The sequence below is a fragment of the Sceloporus occidentalis genome, unplaced genomic scaffold (genome assembly GCF_023333645.1).
Source record: "Sceloporus occidentalis isolate IW3139 unplaced genomic scaffold, rSceOcc1.0.p SCAF_24, whole genome shotgun sequence".
Taxonomy (NCBI): domain Eukaryota; kingdom Metazoa; phylum Chordata; class Lepidosauria; order Squamata; family Phrynosomatidae; genus Sceloporus; species Sceloporus occidentalis.
Genome location: NW_028317004.1, coordinates 10,717,171 through 10,739,098, shown reverse-complemented (window position 1 = coordinate 10,739,098; position 21,928 = coordinate 10,717,171). Strand labels below are relative to the sequence as shown.

General features: G+C 38.4%; 1 protein-coding gene across 1 annotated transcript in view; it reads left to right on the top strand.

Moving 5' to 3' along the window:
• The first annotated feature begins 323 nt into the window (after window positions 1-323).
• The window catches only part of LOC149300607 (structural maintenance of chromosomes protein 5-like), a 35,212-nt gene continuing 13,607 nt past the window's right edge, over window positions 324-21,928 (top strand). The window contains exons 1-14 of the mRNA XM_089485106.1: window positions 324-442; window positions 1,949-2,090; window positions 4,855-4,907; window positions 9,955-10,117; window positions 12,143-12,277; window positions 12,650-12,790; window positions 13,217-13,378; window positions 13,863-13,934; window positions 14,816-15,071; window positions 16,785-16,939; window positions 18,047-18,160; window positions 18,503-18,597; window positions 20,186-20,318; window positions 20,980-21,153. Coding sequence (XP_089341232.1) covers window positions 324-442; window positions 1,949-2,090; window positions 4,855-4,907; window positions 9,955-10,117; window positions 12,143-12,277; window positions 12,650-12,790; window positions 13,217-13,378; window positions 13,863-13,934; window positions 14,816-15,071; window positions 16,785-16,939; window positions 18,047-18,160; window positions 18,503-18,597; window positions 20,186-20,318; window positions 20,980-21,153 — 1,914 coding nt within the window. The remainder of the gene's footprint in view (window positions 443-1,948; window positions 2,091-4,854; window positions 4,908-9,954; window positions 10,118-12,142; window positions 12,278-12,649; window positions 12,791-13,216; window positions 13,379-13,862; window positions 13,935-14,815; window positions 15,072-16,784; window positions 16,940-18,046; window positions 18,161-18,502; window positions 18,598-20,185; window positions 20,319-20,979; window positions 21,154-21,928) is intronic.

Genomic DNA, 21,928 nt, shown 5'->3' with positions numbered 1-21,928 from the left:
ACTCTCGCGAGGGTTTGATTATACTTTCGCGCGCCTGTCTGCCAAAGCCTTGCTCACTTATTAAGCCCTCCAGGATCGTTGGTTGTTTAAGTAGAAACGTTAGTGGTCGAGTTACGTTTTTTTTTAAAATTTATTATAAAAAGCATTTAACATTAGAGGGTAACCCTCTAGATATAACGAATAAGTCACAGAGGATTGTTTTGCCCACAATCAATATGGCCGCTTTGGTGCTGGTACATGTGGTGACGTAGCAGAACGAATTGTTCAGAGGCAGAAAATGGAAATGTGATACCTTTCAGGGTTTTGGCAAGTAGGGAGGCGAGATGGCTACAACACCAGGCGAGAAGAGTTCGAGTGGGACCAAGATGTTTACTGGCAGACCGGAGAAGAACCAGCAGCTCGTGGAGGGAGCTATCGTGAGGATCAAAATGGAGAACTTTTTGTAAGCGCCAGTGGGGCATATTAAGTATATTGGTCCTCCCTTTTATTACTTGTTCTACTAAAAATTCTTACTTAATTGTAATGAATTCAGGGATAACCAAGCTTAAAAGTAGTGTAGGCCTGGGGAGAATTTGCTTTTGTTTCATATTGTTACAGTAAGTGTTGTTTATCAGCATACTTGGAGCTCAAAGTTGGCAATCATGTAATATTTTGGTTTCGTTTCGGTTTATGGTAACGCTAATGAAGACCATTCCCCCATAGACCTGAGACACTCCAGCCATATATATGCAAATACTTGTTGAGCAGCCCCTTTTTATGCTGCACCCCCCTGCTCCAAATTCAAGGAGGCATTTTGTATGATGTCCCCATATGCTTTTGTACCTTTGATATACTATATGTATATTATCTGTTGGGGAGCCTGCCTGCGATTTAATTAGTCTGATTAAACCCAAGATGTTCTAAAAGGTGGAAGTAAAGCGCCAGCAAAGCTTTAAAATTACTTTGTGTTCTCTGATAGAAAATCCATTTTTTTGCTTCCCTTTGGGATATTCAGAACACACAGCTTATCTACAGAGATGCACTAACTCTACAGTTGACAGCTGATGGTCTACCGATGCACGATTAGCTCAGATTATGTCTTGGCCATTTGGCTGATTTCATTGGCAGGAAGTCGCATGTGACGTCGCATACGTATTGCTGAAAAGACCACAATTTGAAGTCCGGTTCAGGTTCCTAGGGTTGAGTTTACATTTCTTTACATCCTATACCTCTATGCATTTCTTGTGAGGCTGCTTCAGGGATTCTGGGACATGCATACGATATCTTAGTGGTCCTTTTAGATTACTGTGTGCCCCCATTCCTAATGCATGGAGGGATTATGCAGAATGCCATCAATATATATTTGCTTCTTTCCCCACTCTTTAGCTACTTGGCTTGTAGGAGATGTTTGGCTGAACAAATCTCCTAATGCCTGGTATACTCACTGCTAGTTAACTCTAGTGCTGGCTTGCCAATGGTTCCATTTATCCAGGAGGCTCCATGGACACTAGACCGTCCCTTCGATTCCCAAAGCTAGAGCCGCAGTTTGCAATGTGGGTTCCATAAGCTAACTCTAAAACCATCAGCTTAATTGTAAAATGCTCCAAGCGTATTCCAATGGTGTCTGGTCCTGTATAGTCCACCTGATAGTAGTGTAGGTCAACCAGCTCCATTCCCACTGTAAGGTATTTCTTCTCCTTCAAATACAAAATTACTATTTGTTACTTTTCAAGTCAAGTTGCCCAGATCCTTGATATAAATACCTTTTTATGAGCTTGCATACCACTATCGTTATAATACTTCCCCCTGGTTTGAGCCATTTCTTTTACCTGTTTCAAATTCATACCCTAACTCCTCAGGTTGATTCCATTGGTTGCTGTCATTTTACCACCATGTGTCGTAAGTACCCTTTTTCAATTACATTTACATTTTATAACTGTTTTTTTTTTTAATCTTATCTTTTTTAAAGAACCTACGATGAATGTGAACTCTTTCCTGGTCCTCACTTAAACATGATTGTTGGAGCTAATGGGACAGGAAAGTCTAGCATTGTTTGTGCCATTTGTTTGGCATTAGCTGGGAAAACGTCATTTATTGGTCGAGCAGACAAAGTAAGTAAATGGGCTGTATTTCAACTTTACCTTTTTATATGGTTGTTCTGTTTGATTTTGTATTAGTAAAACTACAATAAAAGGTATTTTTTGTAGAGAAAAATCACACATAGTCAAAATATTATTATTGAATAAGAACACGTGAAGGAGGTGGAAGATGGAAAGAAAAAAAAAAAGGGTAAAGAAGATGTAACTGGTTACATTTCAGTTCTCTCATATTCAAACATCAGTCGCAAACTCTTTAACCCCTTAAGGGCCGGGCTCTTTTTTTCTTTTTGTACCCTGTGGGACCGAGGCTGTTTTAATACTTTTGTGGTGCTTGTGTTCAGCTGTAATTTTCTCCTCACCCATTTAGTGTACCCACATAAGTTATATATTGTTTTTTTCAGGACAAGATGGGCTTTCTTCAGATACCATTATTTTGATCGTATCATCTTATTTACGATAAAAAAAACATGGTGAAAAATTGAAAAAAACACATTTTATGACTTTTATTTGAAAAAAGCAAGTAAAAAAACTAGCTAAATAGATTCTACTACTTGTCCTGAGTTTAGAAATACCCAATGTTTTTATGTTTTTTTGCTGTTTTTTGTAAGTTATAGGGCAATAAGTACAAGCAGCGTTTTATGATTTCCAAATCTTTTTTAACAAATCTGGTCAGTCTGCCTCCATCTCCTCTTTGGAATATCTTTGAAGCCGGTTAACTCAATTTAACCCTGTCAAACCATATATTTTTGAAAACTAGACACCCCAGGGTATTCCAAATGCTGTTATTTTTAACCCTTTCCATGCACCAATTATACAAACTACACTTTGTCAAACTTTGTAATAGTAAATTTTTTTTATTTTTTTTTCACACAAATTGTACTTTAGTTATAGATATACAGGTTCTGGTATATGTCACTGTCAAACAACCCCCCAATATGTGTTCAGGAACATCTCCTGAGTACAGCGATAACCCACATGCATGGGTTTGTCAGATTGTTTGGCTGGTAAAAGGCTACTTTTGGGGCATGCGTAATCCAGGTGGTCATTTGGTCATTCTGCCTCCATCTCCTCTTTGGAATATCTTTGAAGCGGGTTAACTCAATTTAAACCATTCAAACCATATATTTTTGAAAACTAGACACCCCAGGGTATTCCAAATGCTGTTATTTTAACCCTTTCCATGCACCAATTATAGAACTGCACTTTGTCAAACTTTGTAATAGTAATTATTTTTATTTTTTTTTCACACAAATTGTACTTTAGTTATAGATATACAGGTTCTGGTATATGTCACTGTCAAACAACACCCCAATGTGTGTTCAGGAACATCTCCTGAGTGCAGTGATACCCGACATGCATGGGTTTGTCGGGTTGTTTGAGATTTAAAATGCCACATTTGGGAAGTGCGCTTTTTTTTTCTCCATTTTGGTCAGTCTGTACCTATGCCCTATCTTTGAGCTCGGCCACTCCAATTTACCCCATCAGCCATTTTTTTTATATATTAGACACCCCTTGGGTATTTGAAGTGCTTTTTTTTTTTAACTCTTTGTTGAGCTTTTTGAGAACTTTTAGCACTTGCTCAAAATAATAAACTTTATTTTTTTATTTTTTTTTAATACTGTTTTTATATTTTTTTTTTTACACATTTTGCTGGTACTGGATGGTTCATCAAGTGACATCACTGCATAATTATTTTTAAATGTTAGCACATTTTTTTTTTATGTATTTTTTTTTTTTTTTTTAAATATTTTACTAATCACATAGTGATTAGAAAGCTGGGTTCCATTGACTTGCTTGGTTGAATGCAGTACCTGTATTCAACCTGCAAGTGGAGCCAGAGTTCTCTAGAGGGTCTGGAGACCGTCTAGCAAACTCTTTCTTCTTTATTGTTTTTTTTCCCGGGCCGCCGCCATCTTGCTGATGGCGAAGATCACCGGCAGCTGCGGCTGAGACCCCTCTCCGGAGCGGTCACAGCCCATCCAAAGGTAAGTGTTTGGTGTCGGTGGATGCCTCCTGATCGAGGCATTCCAGCGACACCATTTAAGTTTAGGAGGCGATCAACGCTTTTAAAACGGGCGTCCGCCGCCCATACAATGTATGGCGGCTGTTGACGCCCCGGGGAGGGGCCAGACATGACCCCCGATGCCGATCTCGGCGTTACTGAATGCCTCGACATCGAGGCATTACAGTAACGTCGTTTAAGCGAAGAAAGTGATCGTTGATCACTTTCTAAGCTTATTTAATTTTTTGACGGTTCAAAACCGGCAAAGGTCGCGAAGGGGTTAAACAATAGTTTGGTTTTCCAACATTTCCACTACTGTCGACGAGTTTGACATTTTATGGCAATCGAAAGAGCAAGTGATGGATCACAGTTCCTCATTGAACTGATTACTTGTATTGAGACTGGCACTTTATTGACTTCCCAGTCATCACTGTTGAGTGGTCTACTGCAAGTAGGGCATCTGGCGAGGTCTTTTCTCAGTCTCACATGATCAGTGACACTAATTCACTGGGAATAATGCACCCTTTGTTGCTGGGTTTTTAGTGCTGAACCCTGCAGAGGCCTGTCTATTGCTTTGGTACTAAACTCTGTAAAACAGGCTGCTAAGGCAGGACTCGCAAAGAGGGGTTAAGCAGCTGTCTATAGAATTAAGCAGAGCACAGGTAGGGTGTGTGTGAGGGACTTACACAAAGTAAACGTATTACATTGGCAACTTGGGTTGCACTGTTGACTGTTTACAATTTAGTGTTTTTCTTTTGTTTTTACTTTTCTTAGGTTGGATTCTATGTGAAGCATGGATGCCAGAAAGGGATGGTGGAATTAGAACTGTAAGTATATGTTATGTTACAACAAGGTATTGTTTTTCTTCTTGTTGCTTGCATTGGTGTCCTGTTAATTGTATATGTGATTTGTGTGCTTGGGTGATTCCTTATATATGACAAGCAATATGTTTCTTATATTTAATAACCAAGTAGTACATCTGTAAATTGAAAAGGACTTTTAAAAAGTTCTCCATACCCATTCTACCATTCTAATGTCACCGGAAAAATGCTCTGAACAATAAGAACTTGGCATGTTTATATAGTGCACTGGGATAAAACTCTGTAAACACAGTAATGTTGAAAGCCTGGATCTCACTATTCAGAGAGAGAAGAAACTATGGAATGCTATGATTTTCTTACATTTTCTAAAATTAAATGGTGCAAAATAGGAACAACCGGATTTGAAGTTTAGTATTACATTTAGCTTCTTATACTGACTTACAAATTAACTGACAGCCTCGGTGTAGTAAGCAGCGCTGCTTTTCAGAAACTGGTGTCTTTTTGAACATAATTGAGTTGCACTAAAAACATATTTGCAAACTGTCTTCAGATTCCAGCTATATGTTGATCTTTTACAGCACACAATAAAGTTATTGTCTGATTGTCCCAGTCATTTAACTTTAGTGTATTAATAGTCATCTGAGACTGGTAGTAATGCAGCTCTGTATATTTTTCCCATCCATGGTCAATGCTGGCTGCACTTCTCTAGAACAAGGGAGAAAAAGAACATGCTGTTTAGCATTGTGGCACCAAGAGATGGTTTAAATCCGTTTTCCAATTTTTTGTGTGTTTCCTTTTCCTCCAGTTATAGCTGGTTGAATGCTTCACTGTTATGTAAATACAGTGAAGGTCATACACATTAATAATGTAATATAGTTAGATTTGAAAACTACGAATGTACTGATATCGTTGATGTTAAAAGGTGGCACATCTGCAAGATATGTTGCCTTCTGTATGTACCAGTAATCTCAACCTACTGATATAGACTACCTTGAGTCAGTTGGTGTGCGTCTTGTAACTGACAGGCATACCCAGTATGTGATTAGGTAATTTTAATATTTAAAAGGAAAGATCTTTGTGTAGCTTGAATATTACACCCATGTATGGTATATGACTAGATTGTAAGCTTGCAAAAGCAGGGCCCTCTTTTCCTTTTGTAACAGTTTGTGATTGTTTTTTACATTAAATGATTCCACTAGTAAAAGCGCTATGGAATCTGCTGGCGCTATATAAATAAATGTGATGTATATGAATAGGATATGCAGCCTGCTCTTTGTCTGTTTGTTACACAGGTGTGAAATACTCAGTTGTATTGTAACCAAGCTGCAGCTAGAAGGCGCTGCACCACCATCCTTGTGAATCGACCTCCATAACAAACATGAATTAAAAACTCATGTGAATAGACAAATATACAGTTTTTGTCCTTTGAATTTAAGTACTGTAAAGTATACACCTTCAGATATTAATAATAATTAATGTCATGATTATGGATTTTAGTGGCTGCATGGTTTCCATAGTGCTTTGGACCCCTGGGTAATCCTAATCTACATAAATCCAAAATCACAGTCATGCAGTGGCGACTCTAGAAACAATATATAGGGGGGGCACACAAGATACCACAGTCAAACTGGGGGGGCATTCATAATTTCCAAAAGTAATGTGCTATGGAATTATACTTTTTGTTATTGGGTTAAAATAATACTTGATCATTCAACATGGGAAGCCTGAAGCCACAATTGAGTGTGACTAATCCTTGAAATAAATATTATAACACAATAAATAACTTTTCCACTAAATGATTTCAGGGCCTTGAACGTTTTGTCCCCTGTAGTCACTATATAAATTAATATAAATATAAATTAAATAATTCCTACTGTAAATTAAGTGCCAGGAAACAGATGACCAAACACACACACCAACACAGGCTCTGCCACACCGACACCAGGGCAGCCTCTGCCACACCGACAACCAAACACACACACACACACACACACCAGGACAGGCTCTGCCACACAGACACCCACACACATCAGGACAGGCTCTGCCACACCCACATCCAAACACACACCCTAGGACAGGCTCTGCCACACCGACACCCAAACACACACACACACACACACACACACACACACACACACACACCAGGACAGGCTCTGTCACGCCCACATCCAAACACACACACACACACACACACACACCAGGACAGGCTCTGACACACTGACACCCAAACACACACCCTAGGACAAGCTCTAACACACTGACAACCGAACACACACACCAGGACAGGCTCTGCCACACCAACACCTATACACACACACACCCGAGGACAGGCTTTGTTACACTGATAACCAAAAACACACAAACAGCAGGACACAATCTACGTCACAGACGTCTACATCAGGATGGATTTTTCACACTGCATTGTCGTTTATACCCCCCTTAGTGTTTTTGCCCCTTGTGTATTGATGCCCCTGCTGCCCATATATATTAATATTAGCCCCAGTTGCCGATAGCAGGTATAAATCAACACATTAACACACAAACCAAGCTTTGTATGTATAGATCATCTGAAATTCACTTGTGATCTCAGCACGGAAGGTATATATATAAAATAAACAGAATCAGACATACAAATTCTGTATTTGCAGGTATACAATAGTATATGAAACGTAGCATTGCAGGTATTGATCAAATAAATACATGGAAACAGCATTGCAGGTATTAATCAACTGAATAAGACATACAAACACTGTATTTGCAGGTATACATAAATAATGTATGGAAATATATAGATATGGATCTACAGAATAACGCAAAAACCCAGCTTTGCAGGTATAGATCAATTGGAATTCACATAAAAACACGTCATTAAAAGTATATTTAAAACCCCCTAAATAACAGGCATAGATCACAGGTTGCACATCCCAAAGCCAGCCCTGGCGTCCACACTGCCCATACAGCAATCACACTCCTATCATACCCAGGCAACCAGTAAATGCTGGTACGTAGGCATGATGGGACTGTGCTTGCTGTCACACTCCTATCATGCCAGGTCAGCCAGTACATGCTGGTACAGGGTGGCTGTAAGTGATGTGTAGACCCCATACTGCTGGCAGCATCAATACACAAGGGGGGCAGCTAGCTAGGTTTCAGCATGTACTGGCTGACTTGGGATGATAGGAGTGTGATTGCTAACAGCAATCAAAGTCCCATCATGCCTAGGTTCCAGCACTTACACATCCAACCAGTAAATGCTGGAACCTAGGCATGATGGGACTGTGATTGCTGTTGGCAATCACACTCCTATCATGCCAAGTTAAGGGGGTGGGGAGGGTGTTTGAATGAGTATGCTTGAGGGAATTAATCTGTGAATGAATGAGTATATGAATGAGTGTGTGTGTGTGTGTGATAGCATGGAAGTGCTGGAACCTAGGCATGATGGGACTGTGATTGCTGTCAGCCAAGTCAGCCAGTACATGTTGGTACAGGGTGGCTGTAAGTGATGTGCAGACCCCATACTGCTGGCAGCATCAATACACAAGGGGGGCAGCTAGCTAGGTTTCAACATTTACTGGCTGACTTGGCATGATAGGAGTGTGATTGCTAACAGCAATTACAGTCCCATCATGCCTAGGTTCCAGCACTTACACATCCATGCTATCACACACACTCATTCATATACTCATTCATTCACAGATTAATTCCCTCAATCACGCATACTCATTCAAACACCCTCCCCACCCCCTTACCTGCACTGCAGCTCCTCGATGCCGCTCACAGACTTCAGCAGGGGGGCGCGGCCTCCCTCTGCGTTCTCTGGCACTGCACAGAGGAAGCAGGACTGGAGCAGAGTCATGTGATGTCATGTGAACTCTGCTAGGTTCCGCTTCCTCTATGCAGTACAGAAGACCCTCCCACAGGTAAGTAGCAGGGCTCGAGGTGCGGCCCGCGTAAGATCAGTTGCCCTGGCTGCCGATCTTACACGGGCCGCACCCTTTCTCTCCTCCGCATTACAAATAAATAAGAAAAAGACGGGATTTAAAGTCGCATTTATTTCAAATTCGGCAGGGGGTCAACGGGGGGGGGCAAGGATTAACCTAGGGGGGCAATTGCCCCCCCTTGCCTCCCTGCAGCGACGCCACTGCAGTCATGCAAATTAAGCTTTCTTCACTGGTTGCTGTTGCAGTTATGTTCAAGCAGTCTTTTAATGAGAATCTGTGTTCTTCTTCTCAGAGCTGTGCTTGTGTTCTACCTTAACAGGCAGCCTCTTATTGAAAGGGCTTGAGGATACTGCGAGAGTAGAGCGTTTCTATGAGAAACAATCTTCAAGGCTTTAATATTTTTATTTTATTAACTGTCATATAAGAGCCATTCCACTACTGTACTTTTGAGCATGGTGACATATGTGACATTGCACATACATGGATTGGCGTAAGAGGTGCTTGTTAAAACAGGTGTCAACAAATTTGGTTTGGATCTGTGAGCCAGCCAAAAAAATGGAGGAGCCGGTTTTTCCTCCTGTCGTGTTTTTTATTTTCATTTATTTAAAGTTTAACTGATATAAGGGGGAAACTTTAAAACAGTGATTTGTTTGTGAAACAAAATAATATAATGCCTTTGCTGTGAAAATATAATATCCTTCAGGACACCCACATTAACAGCAATATGTCATATATTAATATTCTTAACTCCCTGTTAAATTCATGTGTGATTATAGTCATTTTCAATTAATAGTGACACATCAGGTGTCGAGCCCTGTCTTAAGATAAATGTGTAAGAGTGGAGATGGGTATGTGTGTATGCTTATAAGCTGCACAGCATTGAGAATGAAAGATATTAGCTGCTGAGTGTTTAACATTCTCACTTCGATCTTTTCATTCTTGTGACCTATTATTTCCCATTCTTGTATAGTTGGTTGTCACGACCCTGCTTTGCCTCTTTACTTTTTTATTTTGTATTTGTATTTCATGTATCTAGTAGCAAATTAAAGATACATATTTGAAGATTTATCGCTTAAGTAACTTACCGTTACTGATTTTTTTTTTCTTTCTAGGTACAAATCTTCTGGTAATTTGGTTATACGACGAGACATTCAATTTGCAAACAATCAGTCCACGTGGTATATAAATGGTAAAGGTGTATCTCTCAAGTTCGTAGAGGAGCAGGTAGCTGCTCTGAATATTCAAGTGGGGAACCTTTGTCAGTTTCTACCCCAGGTATGTTGTCTCCTGTTTGAATAACCAATCTCAAGAGGATAATATATATGTGTATCTGCCTGAGACTTTATTAAGGATACTAAACATTATTATACCAAAGATTATTTGGAAAGACAACAATTTTATGTTTTTGTTTAAAAAGGAACTGTCGCATCTGAGATTGAAAACTGCTGTTATTGTTACTCGATGTTACATAGTTACATAGGCTTACATAGGTTACATTGTCCTTACTGTAAAAAACCCTTTCCTCTGCTTTAGTTTAAATCTCCTTTCTTCCAGTCTGAACGCATGACCACGTGTCCTATGCATAGTCCTGTTTATGAACAGGTTTCCACACAATGGTTTGTATTGGCCCCGAATATATTTATATAATGTTATAATATCCCCTCTGAGGCGACGTTTCTCTAAACTAAAAAGATTTAAATTAGTTAACCTTTCTTCATAACTATAGTGCTCCATTCCTTTTATTAATTTTGTAGCCCGCCTCTGCACCCTTTCTAGTGATATGATATCCTTCTTTAGAATAGGTGCCCAAAATTGCACAGCATATTCAAGGTGCGGCCTTACCATTGATTTATACAGAGGCAAAATTATATCTTTATCCCGCGATTTGATGCCCCTTTTTATACACGACAATACCTTACTGGCCTTAGCAACCGCAGACTGACATTGCACATTGTTGCCTAGTTTGTTGTCTATAACAATTCCCAAATCCTTCTCATTTGTCGTTACCCCTAATTCACTACCGTTTAGGGTATAGGTTGCTTGTGCATTTGCTACCCCGAAGTGCATAACTTTACATTTATCTACATTGAACTTCATCTGCCATTTGTGTGCCCAGTCCCCCAGTCTATCTAGATCCCTCTGCAGCACAGTAATATCCTGCTCGCCCTGTATAACTTTACCTAGTTTAGTGTCATCTGCAAACACAGAAACATGACTTTCAACGCCTACTGCCAGGTCATTAATAAATATGTTGAATAAAATTGGTCCCGGAACAGAACCCTGAGGGACACCACTTACCGCTTTTGACCAGCTTGAAAATGTACCATTTATAGCAACTCTCTGTTCTCTATCTCTAAGCCGATGTTCTACCCAAGAACAAGAATTTGCATTAAGACCAATTTCCTTCAGTTTGAATACTAACCTATTGTGTGGAACCGTGTCAAATGTTAGATTTAAACATATATATATATCTGGGGGGGTCATGGGATGTAGTTAATCTATAGATTATTCAAGTTGATTAAAATATTTTTTTATTTAATGCATACAAGTATAAAATACTCTTTCTGCTTGGTATGAGAGCAGCTCACACATGTTAATACGTATAACATATGTATAATCTTATAAGGGAAAGAGTTGGCAGTCAGAGGCAGATGAAACTATATATACCTTTAGTTCGAAATATATAAAAGTAAAAAACATGCATTTACAGATATAGCATTAATATCTATTAAACAGAGCATATAAATTGTTGAATTATAATTCCCTTAAGATTTCACTATATGCGGTATTATAAGACTGTAATTGGGTGCTAAAACAAACCATTTTGAGCATTCTGTGCCCCAAGAAGTTTGTTTCTGTTAACATGATGAATTACCAGCTTAAAACAAAAGTGATGTCCAAAATCTTTCTGTATGATAGATCTCCGCAGTTTTAAAGCCAGTGGGCTTTGAGGTGAAACCGTTTCCCTTTAGCTTTATTTTTGTATACATTTTTTGTAATTTGTTCTGCTCTCATCTATTCATACCCTTGTCATTTAGTAAAGCTGTGCTATCCGTGTTCTTCTGTACTGGCAGCCTTGCAAGTTCTGTCATTAGGTTGGATGACTATGCGTTACTGAAACACACTTTGGTCATCCATATTCCATTCCGATGCTTAAGGTGCATTTATTTCCTAACGTAGGGATTCCTGCCCTCTTTTGAAGCCTTCTGTCCCTACTCTATCAGTAACATTTGTAATGAATATGTAACATTGTAAATTTTGTTCCATTTTGTTTGATGTGTAATATATGCTGTTTTGCAGGATAAAGTTGGAGAATTTGCCAAACTGTCAAAAACAGAACTTCTGGAAGCCACAGAGAAATCTGTCGGACCGCCAGAAATGTACAGGTTTCACTGTGACTTAAAAAATTGCAGGGAAAAAGAAAAAGAACTTGAGGTAACTTTCTCCCCCTCAAAAATTACACTTTAAATGTTTGCCACTTAGATGTACTGCTGTATGTATTGATATAGTTGTGTTCTGGCCCTTTCAATTAATTTAAAGATATACAGTGTAGTTTCCCAAGAAAACTTCAGGGAGATGTTCTGCAACTAGTGATTAAAAGCCCCTTTTGCTTTAAATTTTTCCCATAGATGGGATCTATCTATGGTTCTGAGGTAACTTTTGATGGCAGACAAAAAATGTATATATTGCAGCCATCAGCTTACTAGTAGTTTCTACTTGTGTGAAAGCCATAATACGTAGATCATATCATGAGGCCTTTTTTCTTGTGGAGTTCCCCAAACAATAACTGATGATTCTGGTCGACAGATTTCATGTAAGAATAAAGTTGAATATCTGGAAAAAATGAAACAAACGAATGAGCGCCACAAGCAGGATGTGGCGAGGTACTATGAAAGAAAGCGCCACCTCGATAAAATTGAAATGCTGGAAAGAAAGAGGCCTTGGGTGGTAAGTTGCGTTTTGGTTTATCTAATGGAATTGGTTTTCTGCCACCCATCTGAGCAAGCTATAGTTTTCAATGCATGTATAAAAAGCATTATTTGTTATCAAAAAAATTCTATTTTGCTACGATAGCTGCAACCAAATACCCTGTAAATTCCTCAATCCAGTTTACAATAATAGACTGTGTATTGTGGTAAAACCATACCAGCAGCATACTTCTATCAAACAATGAGTCCAGAAAGTGGTGCAATTACTTAGATGTCCCTCACTCCTAACAATTTCTCTTGCTTAGTGGTAATTACTTGTTTCCCGTGGATGGATGCACATGTATTTTCGTAAAAGAAAACTGGGATTTGTACTTACTCTCCCAGTCTGCTACAGTCCGTCTTTTTAATGTATTCACTTTCACGTCTGCTCTGCTTTCGTTGCTAGGAGTATGAAAATGAACGTCAGCAATATGAGGAAGTAAAACAAAAGCGTGATGTTTTAAAAGTGGAGCTTTTAAAATTAAAAGAACAACTAAATCCATTGACTCACAAGATCCAACAGCTAGAGAAGCAGCAGAAGGGCATAGATGGCAAAATTATACAAAAGGTAAGCATCGGTTAGCCTCGGCACGTCAAATACTTGCTGTAAAAAATGCATAGTTCTTTTTTTTTTTTTATTATTATTTTTTTAATTATTTAAAAAAAATTCTGAACTTTTATGATTTATAAGTTAATTATAAAAAGATACTTACAATAAAGCACTTGTCCAAAGTGGAGACAAATTTGAAATGATATTTAAATTATATTATATAATAGAAATCCTCCAAAGTGAGCTGCATGGCCAAAGTACTCTTTGGAAGTCTTTTCTTTTGGAGTTCCTTAGTGTCTACAGGGCTTACTATTTCTTTTCGTTGTTTCACCCAGATTTAAACAGACTTCATTTGGCCCACAATATATTTCATATGGCTCCGGTCTGCTTGAGACTTTCCTGAAATCTGTTCACTTTATTCTTAATAAAATCCAGCACAGAGGTCTGTAAAGCATTTATAAAATACATATTTCACTTTTTTTTTTTTGTTTTTATTCCATAGGGGACAGAGATTAAAGAAACTTCACAGAAGTGCAAGCAGAAACAGGATGTTTTGGAAAGGAAAGACAAACAGGTTTATTCTCCTCTTATTACATTTTCACTTTTCTGCAACATAATACTGTCCAACGGTTCACTGATATTTTCTTAGTGAAAAGATGTTAGAGATCCCTCAGAATGTGAATGATGCAGTGAATAACCTGTCCTTATGTCTCAACTACCCATATAATTCCTGCATAAATTCATGGCTGGGGTCCTCATAAACCCACCATTCTTGCCAGGAACTATGTAGGAAAGTACAAATGGCAAGCTCGCAGGCATGGTCATCAGCTACTGTTGTGTTTGGATGTATTTGTAAACCACCGCCATCTTTAAATTGTGTGTTGTGTAATATGTTGATGTTTAATAAAAGAGGTATGTATATAAGAGTGAAACAAATTAAGCAAGGATTATTTTGGATTATGGAGGGGCGTTGGTGAAGGAGGGATGTTCACAATGATTTTCAAGTTTACTTCCTACAACAGGTCATTGATCGTTATGGTTTTCAGTACAAATTGTTGCAGCAATTTCTAAGAAATGTAGTTGACACAGCTTTGCCACCCATTCCCTGTAATGGGCAATGGCTCTATGATGGTGTGCAGAACTGGTTGCCAACATCATTGTTGCTACCTTAGTAGTGTCCATACATTCTGTCAGATCCCCCCAGTCAGTAAATTTATTTACTTGAAAATATAGTACCACTTCAACCATTTTGTAATCCATATTTACTATTTGAGTTCTTTCCTAGAGAGCTGCTATTTAAATATACCCCAAGTAACAGTTTAGTCTGTCCAAGAATGCAAAACTGATCTTAATAGATAGTTACCTGCTTATTATGAGAAGTGTCATATGCAGCCGTATAATGTACTACAGAAAGACGGCATAGTAACTTTTTCCTGGACTTGTGTTTCCAAAAAGATAGAAGAAATTCAACAATCTCTAAGAATGCGGAGAGATGAGGAGCTGGATAGACAGAAGAAAATTGGTAATATCCGTAAGATGATCGAGGACTGGAAAAATGAACTGAGGTCTTTGGGGAGTCAAGAAAACCTTCAGCCGGAGCTGGATTCCATCGATAGCGAGCTACGCCACATTCAAGAAGAGAAGGCAAATGTTGAAAATGAAATGAGTGACCTGCGCATGGAAAAAGACAACTTAGAGAGAGACAGGAAAAGTGTGTTTTTATTTTTCTCCATTTATACACCTTGAATGGAAGAATGTGTGGTTCTTCCACTTGTTTTTGTTATTATATTTACTACAAAACGGACGAAAATAATTGTCTGCAGGGGCTGGGCTGCTTACTTGTGCGTTGGTCGCACAGTGTGCGATCACCGTTTCTTGTACCGGCCAGGAAAAGCAGGAACCCAGTGGATTCATGTGAATGCACATCGCGTTACTCTGCTCCCTTATTTCTTCCCCTGGGGGCGGGGCCAGAGAAGTTGCTGGTACAGCCGGGACCCTGCAGAAGTCTGCGAGTGAGAGATCTGCAGTTCAGGGTAGGGGGTGGGGCAGGATGTATGAGCAAGTATGTGTGATTAATGGAATAAATGAGTATATGAATGTTTTTAAATGTGTGTGTGATAGCATGGATGTGTAAGTGTGGGGGGATAGCATGGCATAGGGATCACACTGTAATCACACTATCATGCCCAGGTTCTAGCATGTACTGGCGGCCTGGGCATGATAGGCGTGTGATTGCTGTTAGCAATTATATATATGATTTTTTGGTCAGAAATAACAATATTAATATATATGATTAACAGCAATCACACTCCTATTATGCCAAGTCAGCCAGTACATGCTGGAATCTGGGTATGCCAAGGCATGATAGGAGTGTGATTGCGGTTAATCACATATATATTAATGTTATTGATTTTTTGTTGTCTAATTTTGGTGCGTTGCCACACTTTTATTAAAAGTAAGTTATTTATTTATTTTTTTTTTTTTAAAGGGGGTCATTTTCGGTTTCGGCCAAGTGAATCCGGAAATTTCGGTTTTGGTCCTGAATTTTCATTTCGGTGCATCCCTATTTACACTATAGGTTACAATGTTTGACGTGAAAGCATTTCACACCCCATATTTCAGGTTTCCCGTATTTTATATGCTTCAGCTTTCCATTACCAGTTTAAAATGTTAGTTTTTACATTCCATTTTTTTGCCTGAAGACCGTACTAAACCTTTTTAGTAATCCTGAGTGACGATTGACAAAGTATGTGTTTTTAAACATTAAGGCTCAACACAGTTCCTAAAATAAGTCTACACAATTGCATTTATTTTTTTTTGTAAGTATTTATTTTGCATGAACTCCAGTCCTTTCTAATGCTTGCAGTCATGCGTTCTTTAGTTACTGGAGTTAGATTTCTGTGTGATTTGAATTCGCCCTGGCTGCATGTACTGAAACCAGTAAGTACTGGCATGTTATCTTTCTGCACATGCTCAGTAGCACCCCTATTGCTATCACAGGTTTAGCAGCCAGTTGTATGCTTGCTAGCAACACATCCGTGTTTATGTAGCATACTTTTCATTTGCTGTTGCTTCTGATGGTAGCTCAGCTTCCTTTGGTTAGGGAGAAAGTTTTACAGAGCATGCGCAACCAGTGTATCTCAGTACGCACCCTGCTCTGAGTAGAGGCAGCTGGAGTTTTAAGAGGTTGTAGAACTCCAACAACAAAAGATTGTCTGCATACAGTGAAATGCACAGGAACTCGTATTTGTCATATTTAAAGTAAAATAGGCAAAATGGGAATCCATTCATGTATATTTTTGTTTTGCCATTTGCTGAAAAATGACAAGACCACAGCATAAATAATGAACTTTTATGATCAACAGGTTGCACCTCTCCTGTTTGGGCTATTTCAACTTTTTCTTTTCTTTTTTTTTATAATTAGATAAGCTCAATCTTATTAAACAGTTTGAGAATTTGATGAATCTAAAGGAGGAAAAACTGAGAAAAAGGTTTGCGGACACCTACAATGCTGTCGTCTGGTTAAAAGAAAACAAGGATCGCTTTCAGCACAGTGTTTGCCAACCCATTATGCTAGAAGTAAGCATCACTCAGACACTTGACATATTCTTGTTATGTCCTGTTTACCCATTGTACAGCACTGCAGAGCACGATGACGCTATATAAATCAATCAATAAATAACAATAATGGATTTTATGTGGGTGTACAAATTTGCTTCAAATGTAATAATAGCATCCAACCTATTGGGAATTATAGTGGTTCGAGCTACTAACAAAACTGAATAGAGCAGATACTGTTGATGAATTAATCTGTTATCTCACAAATTAGTATTATTATTATAATATATATATATATATATATATATATATATATATACCGTATTGGCTCGGATATAGGCCCCGAATATAGGCCGCACCCCCACTTTAAAGACTTAAAGTGGGGGTGCGGCCTATATTCGGGGTCTAGTGCAGTCCCGGCCGCCGGGCAGGCAGCGGGGTTAGGATACAGATCCCCCGCAGCGGTGCAGGGGACCTGCATCCTACTCCCCGATACGCTCAGACAGCCCCCCCTGCCAGCACTTCCCACGGGGGGGGGGTGCCGGCACGGGAGGTTGTCTAAGCGCACGATGCGTTTTACCTCTGGCCCCCCGCCTGACTTACCGGAGCAGACTCCCGGGTGTCTTGCGGGGGACATCTACGCAATACGCGTATACAACTTGTATACGCGTATTGCGTAGATGTCCCCCGCCGGCCTCGCAAGACACCCGGGAGTCAGCTCCGGTAAGTCGGGGTGCAGAGGAGGACAGTGGCAGCATATCTCGGGGAGGGAGGAGGACAGTGGCAGCATATCTCGGGGGGGGGGACGGACGGACAGTGGTAGCATATCTCGGGGAGGGAGGACAGTGACAGCATATCTCGGGGGGGGGGGGCAGAGTGGCAGCATGTTTTTTTGGTGCTTTTTTAAAGAAAAAAACTTTTTCTTTAAAAAAGCACCAAACTTTTAGGGTGCGGCCTATATACGGGGGCGGCCTATATCCGAGCCAATACGGTATATATATATATATATATAATATATGCAATTAGTTGGGAACAATGTAATACTGGGTTCTTACAGTTACAGTCGATGCTGCAGTAAATTTAATAGATTATGTAGAATTGGCTAATTTATTCATTTCTAACATGCAGATTAACATGAAAGACCAACAACATGCAAAATATGTTGAAAATCACATTTCAATGAATGACATGAGAGCATTTGTTTTTGAAAGCAAAGAAGACATGGACATGTTTCTAAGAGAGGTAAGACGCGTCACATTTCTTTCTCATTTTCCCCTAAACTCTAAACCAGATAATAATAATTAGGAGCGGAGCCAAATCTATTCTTGGTGTAAGACCGTCTTACTCCTAGAGTGTTCTGTAAAAAAAGAAACGTGAAAGAACTTTGGAAGAATTAATTATAATTCTTGAGAAGGTGCAAGCTCATAGCATACTACCAGTAACATGGCTTTTCAGACTAAAGTGATATTGGGAAGAAAACTAATTTGCTTATTTTTTCTTAATTACTACAAGCACCCTCTTCTAAGACATGAACTCAACCATCTATAATTGCAATTTATACTTTGTTTTGCATCTCTATATTAGGTACGCGACAAGCAAAGGCTAAGAGTAAATGCTGTTTGTTCTCCTCAAGAATCATTTGCTGACAAAAGGCCCATCAGACCAATATCTGATCTAAAGTAAGCTGTGGACTCTTGCTTTATTGGCTTTGAATAATGCATGTTTTTGAAAATTACATTTTTAAATTTGAATTTGCCGTCTCGAAAAATGTTAGTCCCTATTCCCCGTTTAAATGGGTTTGGTTTTTTCTTTTCATTTTTGAAAAATGCAAATTAAAGTATTCACGGCATACATTAATATGCATCCTTCTTTAGTAATCTGTCCCTTTTTAGAGGCAGATAGGAAAGTTATTCCAATGTTGGTAATGCAATTAACTTGATATGTGTGTCTTTTGATTCTATTTTCCTCATTGTACTTGACTGTAAGTAGTTGAAACTTTTTTTTTTTTTTTCTTGTCCACACATAACAGTAAAAATGAATTTTTTATTAAGATTGAAATGTTTTTTTGATTTATTTGGGGCATTTTCCTTATAGGACAAGTTTTACAATGAACAACAACAACAAAAAGTTTGCATCGCTCATTAACCTGCATAGAGATCACAGTGTGATCGGTGCAGGGGGATCGCGGGGATCTCACTCCCCCTTCCGTCCTGAAAGAGAAAAGCAGAAAAAAAAAATAGTTAATTCATTTAAAAAATATTAAATAAATCATTTAAATAATAATATAAATAATACAAAAAAAAATTATAATGTGAGCTGTGATGTCATTGTGACATCACTGGCATCTTCAGGAGGTCCCTAGGAGGACCTCTAACCATTTCTGTTTAAAAATAATATATAAAAAATAAAAAAAAATGTAAAAAAATAATTAAAAAAATATATATAAAAAAAGATAATAAAAAATTATTAAAAAACCTTACTTCCCATTTCCCTAGCATAACATCTAGCCAGTATAACCCTTCTGCCCCCGTTCACAACCCCCAAACCCGTTAAGCCATAGGCATAAAAATTACACCTAGTATGCTCCCTGGTGCTGGGAAAGTCTGAAAAATCTATATAAATTAGGTATTTATGAAATCAGGACACCTATATTAATAAACTTGGAGGGGATTTTCCATCACTTTACCTAATTTTGTGAGGATTCAGAGGGAAAATGTAAAAAAAAATTAGTTTATTTTTCTAATCTTCGCTAGTTTTTACTAAATTTCTAATTCTAAATTTTCAGCTAATCATCCAACTCTGGTATCAAACGAAAGCTCTATCTCTCCTTGAAAAAACAATATATAGTTTATATGGGTACACTATTCACAGGAAAAGAGAATCATCGCTAAACCGACATACCCCAAAAATGGCAAAATTGCTCTGGGCTTTGAGGTACTAAAAACCCCTGGGATTGAAGGGGTTAAATAAATTGCCGGTTAAATTCTTTTTAGTATTGAAGTTTTGTATAGTGACATTATTTCTAATTGTCCTCAAAGATAATTTACGTTAATGTTTTGTTAACACATGTTAAATCAGCTTTTATGTTTATTGAAGATTAGATTTTTACAGTGAACGTTTGATTGCAGAATGTCCCCTTCCCCCAATTTAACATGCTTTAAACTACATTGCAGGGACACACAGTCAGTGACAGATCAAAATAAATGTCTTTTTTTATGTTAAACTTGTTCAACCATGTTTTATATTTTTTGCTCTAATTCAATACAGACAGTACGGATTCTTCTCATACTTAAGAGAACTGTTTGATGCCCCCCATCCTGTAATGAATTACCTGTGCTTCCAGTATCATGTGCATGAAGTACCTGTGGGGACACAGCAAACCAGATCCATGATTGAAAAAGTAAGGTTGTTATGCCAAATCAGATTCCCCCGCTGTGTAATGGGTATCAGTGATATTCCCTTTCCTGTACTTTTAGCATAAAGCCATTGGATGTTACAAAAAAGGTGACTTTATGTTGACAGTGGAATGATCATGTAGTGGGGGAAGATATGTTGATGGGTAGTAATGGAATATCTGTTAATTTTTGTGTGAGGATGATACATTAAAAGTTTTATTAGTGGCCTCATGATCACTTTATTGGGAGGGGGGGACATTACAGTAGTGTTAACAAATCATTGACTGCATTAAGGTTAACAAACTTTTGATAACTATTGTATATAAGGGTGCATGGGACTATAAATTGTTTAATGGGTGGTTTACTGTAGCAAACTAATTACTGTAACTGCCTTCAGTTTTGTGGCATTTATTTTCTTGGAGAAGAATGATTTTCATAGAAACAGAATTTGGCTGCAGATAAACATTGAGCCCATCTAATCTGCCCATTTTTCCAGCTTTAAAGACTCAAACCTTAATCAGTTGTTGGTTGAAACCATTAAATACATCAATTAATCCTAATGTGTTCGAACATCGTACATAAAGCATTTTAATATTTGCTTATGTAATAGTTTACGATACCCGGTAAATGACCTAATGCCTCGGAACCTTGTATAATTATTTTTAGGTCATCCAGGAGACTAAACTTAGGCAAATGTTCACAGCAGAGGAAAAGTACTCAATGAAAGTGTCTGCTTATACCAACAAAGTTATTTCTAGCAATACGTCGCTAAGGGGAGCACAGTTCCTCACAGTCACTGTGGATGCAGAGGAAAGGCGACAGGTGGAAGAACAGATTAAGGTACAACATTTTATGCCTTGAAGTAGTGAACATTATATATTTCAAAGTGAGTTTTGTTACAATCTTAGTAGCAGTGTTTGTCTTTTCTTGTTGCTCTTATCTTTCTGATATGGTATTTACTCCACGTTTCTTCGGTAATATTTGGCAATTGCAATGTCCTAACATGCAGCTTGATGATAGTTTTTTTTCCAAGTCTTTCTCTTGCATAACATAATTTCATACCATAGAGTATTAACTCTCCCTCTTCTTTTACCAAAACGTAAATGTATCTTTAACAATTTTTTTTTTAATACCGTATTTGCTCGATTATAAGACGACCCACCAAAATTTGAATATTAATTTAGAAAAAAGAGCCTGAATATAAGACTACCTTTTACTAGTAAATATTCACATGTAAACTGTTTTCGTATTTAATAAAAGCTATGATTGAGAAAGTGAGAATTCTTACCTGGGAATTCCTTTTCCTTGTCCATTTCCAAGGTGGCACATGAGAAGAAGGCTCCACCTATCGGGTAGGGCAGGAAATACTATAAAAAAGGAGACCTCCGCCTTCCTCCCCAGTGTGGTTAAAAAGAAGGACTCAGACATATAATAGACAAGCAAAAGTAAATTTAATGGGTGGGAGTAAAAGTGTGGCACCTTGGAAATGGACAAGGAAAAGGAATTCCCAGGTAAGAATTCTCACTTTCCTTGCCATTCCAGGTGGCACATGAGAAGAATTAGCGAGATAGGGAGGGAAGGATTCCAGTCTGCAGGACACAACGACCAAATTGAG